Here is an 11,367-nt window from a genome sequence, read left to right as displayed (position 1 = left end):
AAGAAAGGAAAAATGTAAAAGAGGGATAGAGAAAGTATTTCTAGTCTGTACCTCTGTATTGTTTGTGTAAGATTGTTTAATTTTGATTTCCTCTAAGCAGTAAATGTTTACTTCCCGCGAAACTGGAGTTCCAGTCTTAACAGAAAAATTAATTATTCTGTTTTACATTTTAACATATCTAAAATTAGGTTATATCAATGAAACATTAAAAAAAATCTGTTCTATGTAGTGAACAGCTGTATATACAACAGCCTGACAGAAAATGAAATGAAAACCAGAAAATGAACAGACCTCACACACTCATGCCAAGCAGCCAGGGCTAGGAACTAGAGGGTACTTTTTGTGTGCCCAGGGATCGAATCGAGCCAGCTGACATCAGGCAGGCACAGGGCCCTTTTCTCACGCAGGAGAGGAGGCAGAGGAACAGCGCGCTGCAATTCCTCCCCGCTTTCTCTACCCCTCCAGCCACCCTTCAGGGCACCCTGCAGGCCGCGTTGTTACTGCACTGGCTGGCCTGGAGCCGACTAAGCTACAGTTCTGCGTCTCAGCTGTGGGAAGAAACTGATGCCAGGAAAACGAGTGGTTTTATTTGCTTTAGTGTCACCTAGCAAACACCTAGCAAACAAACAAACACATTGACAATCGCCTTGGAGACAGGAATGCCGAACAGAAACACACATTAATGGTGCATAAATCTTCACTTCCCAGTGTTCACAGAGTACTTCTGAAAATTTTGGGGCCCTGGATAATGGGCCCAAACATCATACAACACAAATGTAAGAAATGATAATAATAACAGTCCTACAGAACTGGAAAGAGTTACATAATGGGATGGGAAGAGAGAGGGAGAGTGTGCTTAACTTCCTGTTCTGAATTCCGCACCTTCTCTCTATAGCAGCTGTGTTTGATTTGCAGGGTTCCAAAATGCCTCCGACACATCGCAAGGACAGTCATAACTTAAAACCCACATACATGACGTAGTTTGGAGAAAGTCAGTTTGCAGCTAACTCTTTAATCACTATTACACATTCATGGAGAAGCCTGAGCAAATAGGATTTAAAACAGATCAGCATGTGGCAGTAGCCACAAGGCCCCTCTCTGCCCTCATTGCTCTTTCTTCTCCCTCTCTCCACATTCGTCCCCTTCTCCCCAGCCTCAGCACCTCTGTCTGTGCTGCGTTACTGCCTATCGGCTGCTCCAGCTCCCCTCCGCTGCTGATGGCGGGCAGCTCAGTGATGCGTGGGGTATCTCATGAGAGGACAACCAGGAGCACCTATGGCAACTGAAGCCCCGAGCTGGGGAGCTAGTGAGCATAATGTACTAGCTGTCACTTGGGGGTGGTGAGGAAGACCCTGTGACATGGAAGTACCGCATGGGCTAGCGCTGGGGAGCAGGGGAGGTGCTCTGTGGTGTGGGAGCACCAAGGTGCAGGTGTGCTCAATGTGGGAACAGTGTCGTGGTACCAGCTGAGGGAAAGCCACGTGCAGCACGGGGTTTGGGGCGGAGGGGAACTGTGTTGCACAGAGAAACACAGTGCACAGGGAAAATGCTGTGCATTGCATGGGGCTGCCGGCAAAGAGCGCTGAGCAATGCTGGGATGCTACCTTGTATGGAGCAGCTGTGGAGAAAACTGTTAGGGGAACTACAGCTCCGGTACCTGTGAGGTACTCACAGAAATGACTCCAGAGCATCACCAGTGTCCTCCTTGGCCCCTCTGAGCCCAGGAAAAAGGTTCCTTATCCTTGACCTTAAAAATACCATATGTTCAGCCTGTACTAAAACAGTAGGGGATGGAAATACCAGACAAAGCCCTTCTACCAAGATGTAATGTATTTTTGACTTTAAGGCTGTAAAATAGAAATTTCTATTGCATCTGAAGACCTTATAAAACATTTTTTCAATGGCCTTATCGTCAAAATGAAGCATATGCACCTGGGTGCACTGCTGCATTTCTGACAGGAATTAACTTTGCACTTGAGCATTTCACTGAATTGCTTCTTGTTTCATTCTTGTGACAAAGCAGCAAAGGGAAACAATCCCTATTTCTGGCTAGCAAGAGTACATAGATATGTATTAATTTAAGAGAAATAGTAGCTCTAAAATTTTTGTTTAAACAAGGTTCATAAGCCAACTAAATTTTCTACTCAGTACAGATAAGAAAAAGTTTTATTTGTGGAAATGATATACTAGAAACTATATAGCAAAACAAAGCTCTGTATTTGGAACAGTAAACACACTCTCTGGTATCCTATTGAAACTTAAGAACATTTTCTAGCTGAGTTTATCAAGCAAGGAATATCTGGTAATTTTCATTACTGATAGAAATTATGGGCTGTGAGTGCAAGATCAGACGTGTGGTACATTACAGACGCCAAGACACACACACACATTTTAGTTAAAATACAAGTGATGGTTCCTTAACCCACGCTTTATAATAAAAAGGTAGGAGTTGGTGATTTGTAACAGTAGTCATGCAGTGAGAAAAATCCTGAAGGACATTGATATTGTCCAAATTTAAGCCCCTAATTATTTTTATAGGTAAACAACAAAAAGAGAAATGCGGTAATCCAGAAAGCATTTCACCCCAGAAGCCCAGTGCAGATCCCTTCTAGAGGAATATCTTTGATTTTCAGCCAAAAGGGAAAAGCAGAGAGCTATGTTAGCTGCATGCAGATAGGCAACGTGAACACCCCTTCCTTCCATGAAGTGCCTGCACCATTCAGCTGCTGTAAAAGAATAGGAATGTTTAGTGAAATAAGTCTAATCGCATGAGAGAGAGAGAGAGTAACGCTACCACTTCAGGTCGTGATTTTAGGTAGGTCACTGCTGAATTTGATTGTGTCTATGCTAGTTTGCTACCCATAAAAGTGGAATGGGGGAAGGTAAAACTCTACATTCAGATCCTGCCTTTGAAGAATAATTTGGAGAAAATAATTGACATTTTTTTGCCCAGGTAGCCTTGAAATCATGAACCAAATAAAGTGACATGTATGCCTATTCATGTCATTCAAGACCATAAGGACTTTCTAATTTTTTACTTTCCTCTTCAGTAAACTGTGATTAAACCATGCAAAAGAATGGTTATGTGTTACCTTATTGCTACTAAACAGCATAGCCAAAAGATTGTCAGTGATTCATAAAGCCCATGGAGACTAGGTGGCTAAGTATCCTTAGGCTACTTGATCACTAAGTGATCTAAGGACAGGCTGTATGAATAACACTTCCTTACCTCTAGTGCCATGAAGATTAGGAATATTCAGCGTACAAGCCTTTTTGACCACCGGAATTTTTTGGAGTTTAGATGTTTTTAGAGAAAAGTTCACTGAATTTTTCAGATGAACACATGCTTTTACAAATTTATAAATATTACTATATGAGAATTTTGCAATCTGAAAGGCATCTAAGAAATGGATGATGTGTCAATAAAAGCCAAAGAAGATTTTATATTGTTTTAAATTTGAGAAAAATATGTTTTGAACAAAATTTATCAGGTTCATACCTGATATTGTTAAGGCACATAAGGGAGAATTAGAAAAGAAAAAAGAAAAAAAAAAAAGCGCCACCTATCTGAGGAAAGTGAGATAGATTAGGCTGCAGATATTCAGGAACATTTACTTATAAGGGTTTCAGAAAGTCAATACTTCAATGCAATTATCTGCAACTATAAAATATTATAATTAGGCAGACCTTCAGATCGCCCCTAACTCCCATTTTATGAATTGTTAAATATTAATCCATCTCAACCATTCAGCCAAAGTTCAGGTGGAGTTGAGTCTTGCAAGGGATGTCAAGGACAACAAGAAGTGCTTCTACTACTACACTAGTAATAAAACACTGAATAAGGAAAATGAGTGCCTGTTGCTGAACAGGGTAGGTGATTTAGTTAACGGTGGACACAGATAAGGCTGTGTACCAGACTGTACCTATACCTGACCTGACCCTGAACAGCCTGCTCAGACCTCATAGTTGACCCAAATTTGAACAGGCGGTTGGGCTAGAGGCCTCTCCAAATCATATGATTTTGTGATTCTAGGGAGTGAATTGGGAGATGGCAGAGAAGTTCCCTGGGTCAATTAGCCATGAGCAAGATGCTAGATTTTGTGCCAGCTACCAAGAAGAAGAAGAAACAAACTTGGGACAACTCCGGCTCAGGACTGCTGACATTAACAACCAATACAGTGCACGAGCAGGTAGCCACTTGCAATGGGAAAATGCTGATGTGAGGCTAATATGTAGAGGCTGCTCACTGTGCATTTGTCTATTAGTGTATCTGTGCACATGTTTACATATGAAAGTGACTGATAAGTCCCTCTGGTACCCCACAAATACTAATGCTTTTGTGAAAGTCCATTCATATTGTAGAAAAGCTACAGAATTTCCAACTGAAATGGGTTACAAATCATTACGGGAGCTGAAAACAAATTTTAGTTTGGACCAGCAATATAATATGTGCATTATTTGGAATGAAACCATTCTTATATTTTGTGTACTGCAAAGAAAAAGTCTTGCAGACTCATTTATCACATCTATTTCAATAAAAGTATGCCCTTATCCATGCTTAACATACCTTCCTATAGCCAGGTCAGACTATAAGCAATGGGAAGATCAGCTGCAATTCTGAAACGCAAATAGTGAGCTAGCAATGGTACAAGAATTTTTTAGTCTCATAAGATTTTATACACATAGAGAGAATTTGGGAGAGGAGGGAAAGAAAGGTGATTTTTAATAAAAGAGATAAAAATAATAATATCAGAAACAGAACTTACATCCTAGAGATGTTGGGGAGATTGGAGAAAGCTTCACTTGGAATTGTCCTTAGATGAGTCTCCATAAATCTCCTAAAGGAATAAAAGGTTGGCAGTTAATATCCTTTGGTAAGCCCAATTTAACGTTAAAAAGTCCTACACAACTCCAGCTCTGCTCCAAAATTCCTGTATGTCTTCCCAGGGTTTCCATCTTTGCCTTATCTCTATTCCTGTTTCATTATTTGGTTTGGCTTGGTTGGTGTGCTCCCTCATTTTAAAATAGAAGCTTCTGAATTGTGTCTCCTAGGAATTCAGCATTCAGTGGTAATTAAGCATCTCCCCAAATCCCAGAGCGTTACCAGCATCCCTGCTTCCAAACAAGAAGAAGAAAAAAAAATCTGGGCCTTCAGCAAATGCGTGTCACTGCTGCCGCCACGTTAAAAAAAGCAGTGCTTTGTCTCTGCTTATCATAGTGGCAACATCACCATAATCTCAAAAACCTAATCAGGGCAAAAGCCTCTCTAAATCAGAAACAGTAATGGAACTCTAACAGTTTCCTCCACATGCTACGTACAGCCTGATGCCAAGCATAGCACACTGCTGAAAGCATATTGTAACCTAAAAAAGAAAACAGAAAAACAGAAATAGCATAAATCAGGATTCTGACCACCTGTGGCTTCTGGAAAGAGCTGATAGCACTTTTTGTGATAAAACAAATGTTAAAATTCAGGTATACCAGCCAAAACTCAGTTAAAGCAATTGCATTCTACCTCCATAAAATTCTCCATATACTCTGTAATAAACACAGTATTCTTTTTCCCTAGTTCTTCTTCCCAGTATACATTCTTATTTTTTAGCTTAAGTCAGTTAAAGCTGCACTTCAGGAAAGAACAGAATTATGTGTCCTACCCCCTCTGCAGGAGGATTTAGAAAAACAGGCACTATTTAAGAGACACCAACAGCCAATTTTCTTCACAGAATGGATCTCTAGCAGACTGACTCCTCCAAAAAAGTGCAGAGTGCTTTGGAGAATTAGCCTATAACGTTTGTTAGACTTACAGTGACAACCTATCATTGCTGCATGAGGTAATTTTTGGTTTTCCAGTACATCTGAGAATACACTTAATATATAATCAGTGAACAATCTGAAGAAAAAATCAAGAACAAATGAAAACCTTTTCCCTTACCTGCTGTTTAAGAGCAACTTGGTATCAAGAAATGAATACATTAGGATCACTAAGTTGAATAATGTTTTCTGTTCCATAATGTGAAATATCTTATTATAATATTTGATTTATACAGAAAACTAAATATTATTATCTTAAGATTTATCAAACTCCAGGAACTTGCATACTAGAAATAAAAATATGTCTAGAAGTTTTTAAAACTTCCAAGCTGAGTATCAATATAGATTAAGCGAATGCACACTCACACCATCATAGGGAAAGGCTACTGTCTACTTCCAAAGTAGACAGTACTCCATATACTGCTCCATATACTTGTTACAACAGTGAACAAGAAGAACCTGGAGACTTGTTTTTATCCAACACTGAGTTGATATTTCTCTTTCTGACCACACTACATCCTGGTCTCACCAAGCTCCCAACCAGGGGGAGGTTGGTTGGTTCAGAAGCCTGTTAGCCTGTTCCCTCAACCTCCTAGCACCTTGACATCCATATGAGTACTCTCCCACCCTTTTCCCTCCTCCACTTCATAATACTGCTTTCTTCTATCATTGCAGTCCTAGACTAAATGTTTGTAAAAAACAGCTGCCTTGGTAGTCCAACACAGCTTTCTGATCTTGATCATGTTTCAACATCTACCTGCATTTCCAGGCCTTTTAGGAAGTTGAGGATAATGACTCAGGAAGTTGTGGTATCAGATGGATTTTAACAAGTCTTAAAGGAGAACAAAGTGAATGATTTAAAACATGTAGCTGTTCAAACAGAAAAAAAATCACCAAAAGTTTGCCTGCATCACTGTCGTGGAGTCAGTTTATAGGATCCAGTTAGACCAGTATACAAAACAGTGCAAATCCAGTTGCTGTTCCTCTTTAATCTCAGTCATTCAGAAAGCTGTCCCAAGACTTCTCCCTGAGATTGTTAGCAGAGCTCAGAAGAGCCAAGAAAAATACAGGTTATGCCAGTTCGGATTATCCAAGGTCACTTTGAATCTGTTTTACATCCTTCTAGTGCTCTGCTCGCCTACAAAAAGCTGACTCATGATGGCCATAGTTACTTCCCATGGCCAGTCATCACAGAAATTTGCACTTAACCTACTTCTTACCCATAATTCTATGTTCCAGGAAAAGCAAGAATTTAAGCACTATCACAGAATCACAGAATGGTTGAGTTTGGAAGGGACCTCTGGAGATTGTCTAAGACCAACCCCCCTGCTCAAGCAGGGTCACCTAGAGCACGTTGCACAGGATCGCGTCCAGGTGGGTTTTGAATATCTCCAGAGAAGGAGACTCCACAACCTCTCTGGGCAACCTGTTTCAGTGCTCTGTCACCCTCAACCCTATCCTAAGTCTTCTGTTGACCTCCTCCTTTTATGGCAACCATTCGGCCCTCTCCATCTGTGTCTGATAATGAGCTGAGTCAGACACACCATTCATGTGCTACAGATGAGCTAACTGAGCTCCCATTAGTCTTCTGTTGACATACCTCAAATTTACACATCCCATCAGAAGAGTCTGGAAATTCTGGATAATATTTATGAAGTAATTGCTAACAAAATCACTGTGTTATAAAATGCTTCTGCATTTATAACTTTCCAGACAAGGCTTCCAATATCCCAAGAATAGACACAATGAAGGAACTTAGCCTTAAAAACTATTTTGACTGAAGAGAGGGTAAATTTATTAGGTTGGCTGGAAGTGGAAGAATAATGTTTCTTCTCCTCTGTCTGCTGGAGTTTAAAGAAATATCAACTTTCTGCAAATACGACAAGAAAGCACAGGTAGCACTGGATGGGTTTATAAAAGGACTCCTAAAGAGAAGTGAGACTGAATATAGAGAAAAAGTCCTAGGCAGGCAAAGAAAAGCAATAGCACATTTCATGACAAGAGAACTAACTTAGTTGTGAGATGAACCAATATCAGAGAAGGTAAACAAACTTAAAAAGATTCAAATTTAAAAGTCCACAGGTAAGCTCTAAGCTGAAGAAGAAATGCCTGACAGGATCTCAATTTGGCCTAAAATATTACCTCAAATTCTGAGCAATTTGAGTGCAAAATTTACTATTTACTTATACTGCTAGGTATTCTGGTGCTGCATATTAAATGATAAAAGTATATGAAGGCATAGTCAGGTAAGATGGACTGAACTAAACCAACAGCTTCCTGCCATCACAGGAGGGATAACTAATTCTGCCACTCTTCCATTGCTCCGAGCTACTTGGCCCAAAGGTTTGGTTTTGCTGTCTCTGAACTCACCTGACCCTTTAATGAGCTAATACAGCTCATTCATCTAGTACAAAAGCAACCCAGAACAATAAAAATTAATCATTTTCTAGCAAGAAAAATAATCAGGTCACTGAGGTGCTGGATGAGTACCACTACTCAGATGAGGGGAGAGAGGGGTCTGAGCCTCTGGGAACAACAGAAGGAAGGGAGGAACAGAATTGCGCCTTCCAGCAGCCATTAGATGTTGGATTCACTTCAGCATCTTGTCTGACTGTATCTTATATGTAGAGGGCTTAAGGGACTGAACAGCAATATAGACTGCCGAGACACCGAGAACCTGGCAGTACATGAGCCCCATGGATCTAGAATCATTGTGGGACATGCTGGGAGCTGGGAATGTCACAGCTATCATTCTGGTGATGAAAGAGGGCTTCAGTTGCAAACTGGAGCTTTTAGGCACTAATAATTCATAATGGCTTTATAAGTTATGTTTCTATTAATCTGACTGTAAAATGGTTTCCTAGCTGTAAATTGATACTGTAAATTAATACTGTAAAATGGTAAAGACTTAAATGTCTGTGGTTTGCCAGACAGAAATATGTCTGTGTATAGTTTGTATTATTACCTCTATGCTGAGTCTGATATTTCCTGGACCCATTAGACCTACCATACACGTGTGGCAGCATCTTGAAGTGTTAGAATTACTATGCATGTGCTGCTAAACAACCCCTATCTGTGCAGCAGATATTTCTGGGCCACTAGAAATCCTGCACAAATGGTCAATGTCTACAAAGTCTGCCAAAGCAAAATTTATAGAGGGAAAAATATTTGTGAAAACCAGGATCTATAGTATTCTTACAGAGAACATTTTCTGAACRCGTAACTAAAACAGAAGCCAGGCAAAGCTTCCATTTTCTGAAATATATTTACCAAGCTCTATTACTTAGTTCTGGCCATTATTTTAGCATTACAGTTTGTATATTCATGTGCAGCTCTGGAAAGTTTGATGTTAAATCATTAGAAATAAATCAGCTGTATTGTACTTTATGCACTTACAAAGACAATTATTAGACGCTTCTGTTTCTCCAATTCTGGTATATAAAAGGTCATCAGAAGTCTAAACTAGAACCCTAACCAAGTCAAAATGAAGCTATAGTAAAGCTTCAAACTTAGTAGGTTTTGATTTAAAGAAATGAGAAGCCAAGTAATACAAAGGAACCATCAACGAATATTTATATTCACATTGCAGGTGTGAACTACTGAGTAGTTTGACACAAGGCTTTTGTATCCAAAGATCCATGAGTAACTCAAGTTCTAAGGAGAAATTACAGGCATAAAATAAACTTAATACATAAACAATATGCTAAATAATAACATTTAGTGACAAAGTAATTAGCGTTTGTTAGCTGCCATTCTTTAACTACGTGTGTTAACAAATTGTTGACTGAGTTCAGAATCAGTGATTATGCAGACCATAAAATGGTCAATGCAATAGGCCTGGGGCCAGTAGCAAACTTTTAAGCACCTCTTTTTGTACAGCCGTCTGCAGAGCTTCAGTTCTCTCAGAGCTTTAAAAACCTGTGGTCTGATATATTACTGCTAATTTTAAGCTGCCTACTAAATCAATTTTAAAATTTGCAAAAAAATTTTTAGTGCTTCAGTATCTGTTTGCCAAGTGTGAATCTGTGGGTGACTATTGGTAGAGAACTAAAAATCACCAGTGGTAAGAGAAAGCTGGGGGGGGGGGGTATATAGTAAGTCTTAGCAGTGGGAAGAAGAGAGGCTGAGAAAATTCTCAACCAGAACAGTCTATGATGGATCAAAAATGAGAGTAATTCTAGTTTAGTTTAGCCTGGTCTAGCTGCATAAAAAGACTGCAGGCTTACCCAAGTGTGTTAATATGCTCCTCAGACTGGGGAAGCAGCAGGTTTTGGAATTTAGTGTCAGGAAGTTTAGGGCCTTTTAGGAAATAAAAGAACAAGGCAGCTCAGGGCTTAACCCCAGCTTCTGGCACCAATCATAATATACAGTGTGAACATATGATAAATTATTAGAGCATTCATTATGCTAATGGACTGTGATTCTTTCTGTCTTGCACACAGTAGAAATTTTCTTTAAACCTGCATGATTCCCTCTGCAATTTAACATGTGAATCCAGTATCCAGCCATGCACAGTACCTTCACTAAGAAAGTATGCTTTTTCAGAATGAGGGAAAAAGCACTACTTGGAAAATATGACTTTCTTTTCCATGTGAGAAGAACTGTGACTATAAGTACTTACATGTTTAATAGACTCACTTAAGCGAAGCCTTTCTATATTACACTTGATAACACACTTGAGAATGTTCAATCCCATTTAATAAAAATTGTTCCTCTGGTAACTTGAATACTACCATTTATTTTTACCTTTATTTTCTCATTCAGGTTAAAAGCATCAATAAATCTGGAGAAAAACTTCAGTTTTTATCCATAAAATGTTTCAAAAAGAAGAACCCAAAGTCTGAAGTAATTTTCAATATATTTGTGCAACCAAGGTTTGCAAAGATGCAAAAGTACAAAAGCAAATTTTTACCAAATAAGTTGTTTAACAATGTCAAGAAAATGTTTCAAAAACACATTTTAAGTTTTAGAGGATGACATTTAGTTTGCATCTCTTCGTTTCAGAGGCCAGAGAGTCAGCTGAAGTTTTTAAATTTTATTTCTGCTTTGATATTTACACCAAAACTTTAGGCTGCATGTTCCTGGAAGAGTCTACATTGCACTTATCAGGGAAATGAAGCCTGAGCAACTGATAAGAAACATAGTAGACTGCTTGTCCTTTCTCTGTTCCTCTGCCCCAAATATCTACCAGCCAGGAATGTAAAGAGTTCCTTGGTCAAAGGTCAAGTGCTACAGATGTTCAACTAAAGACTGAAAAAGCTCCTACTTTCTCTCCCTTCTGGTCTTCCCAGCCTTCAGCAAAGACTCTGTTTCTCAAAGCTGGCACAGTTGTTTTCTTTAGTGAGAAAAAGGGCTTTTTTAAGTGTCAGAGTATATAGGTAAACTTCAAAATACTTTGTATTTACATAGAAACAATCCTGTTTCTAACTAATTTAGAAATGCAGATACAAGTAAGTGGAGAGTGGAGAGTGAAGTATTCAAGCTTGAATATATTTGCCTCATTTTAATGACCATGACCCCACAGTATCAGTGCACGGAGCATACCTAAGCATCGAC

General features: G+C 39.3%; 1 protein-coding gene across 3 annotated transcripts in view; it reads right to left on the bottom strand.

Annotated features, from left to right (window-relative positions):
• TSHR (thyroid stimulating hormone receptor) overlaps window positions 1-11,367 on the bottom strand; it is a 67,064-nt gene that overhangs the window by 38,659 nt on the left and 17,038 nt on the right. For 2 of the 3 annotated variants that reach the window (XM_026088887.1, XM_026088888.1), the window contains exon 2: window positions 4,767-4,838. The exons of the other annotated variant lie outside the window; for it this stretch is intronic. In XM_026088887.1, the coding sequence (XP_025944672.1) occupies window positions 4,767-4,838 (72 nt within the window). The remainder of the gene's footprint in view (window positions 1-4,766; window positions 4,839-11,367) is intronic. 3 annotated transcript variants of the gene reach the window in all.

Source organism: Apteryx rowi, unplaced genomic scaffold (assembly GCF_003343035.1).
Source record: "Apteryx rowi isolate R43461 unplaced genomic scaffold, aptRow1 scaffold_793, whole genome shotgun sequence".
Classification (NCBI taxonomy): domain Eukaryota; kingdom Metazoa; phylum Chordata; class Aves; order Apterygiformes; family Apterygidae; genus Apteryx; species Apteryx rowi.
This window is presented reverse-complemented; position numbering and strand designations above follow the sequence as displayed.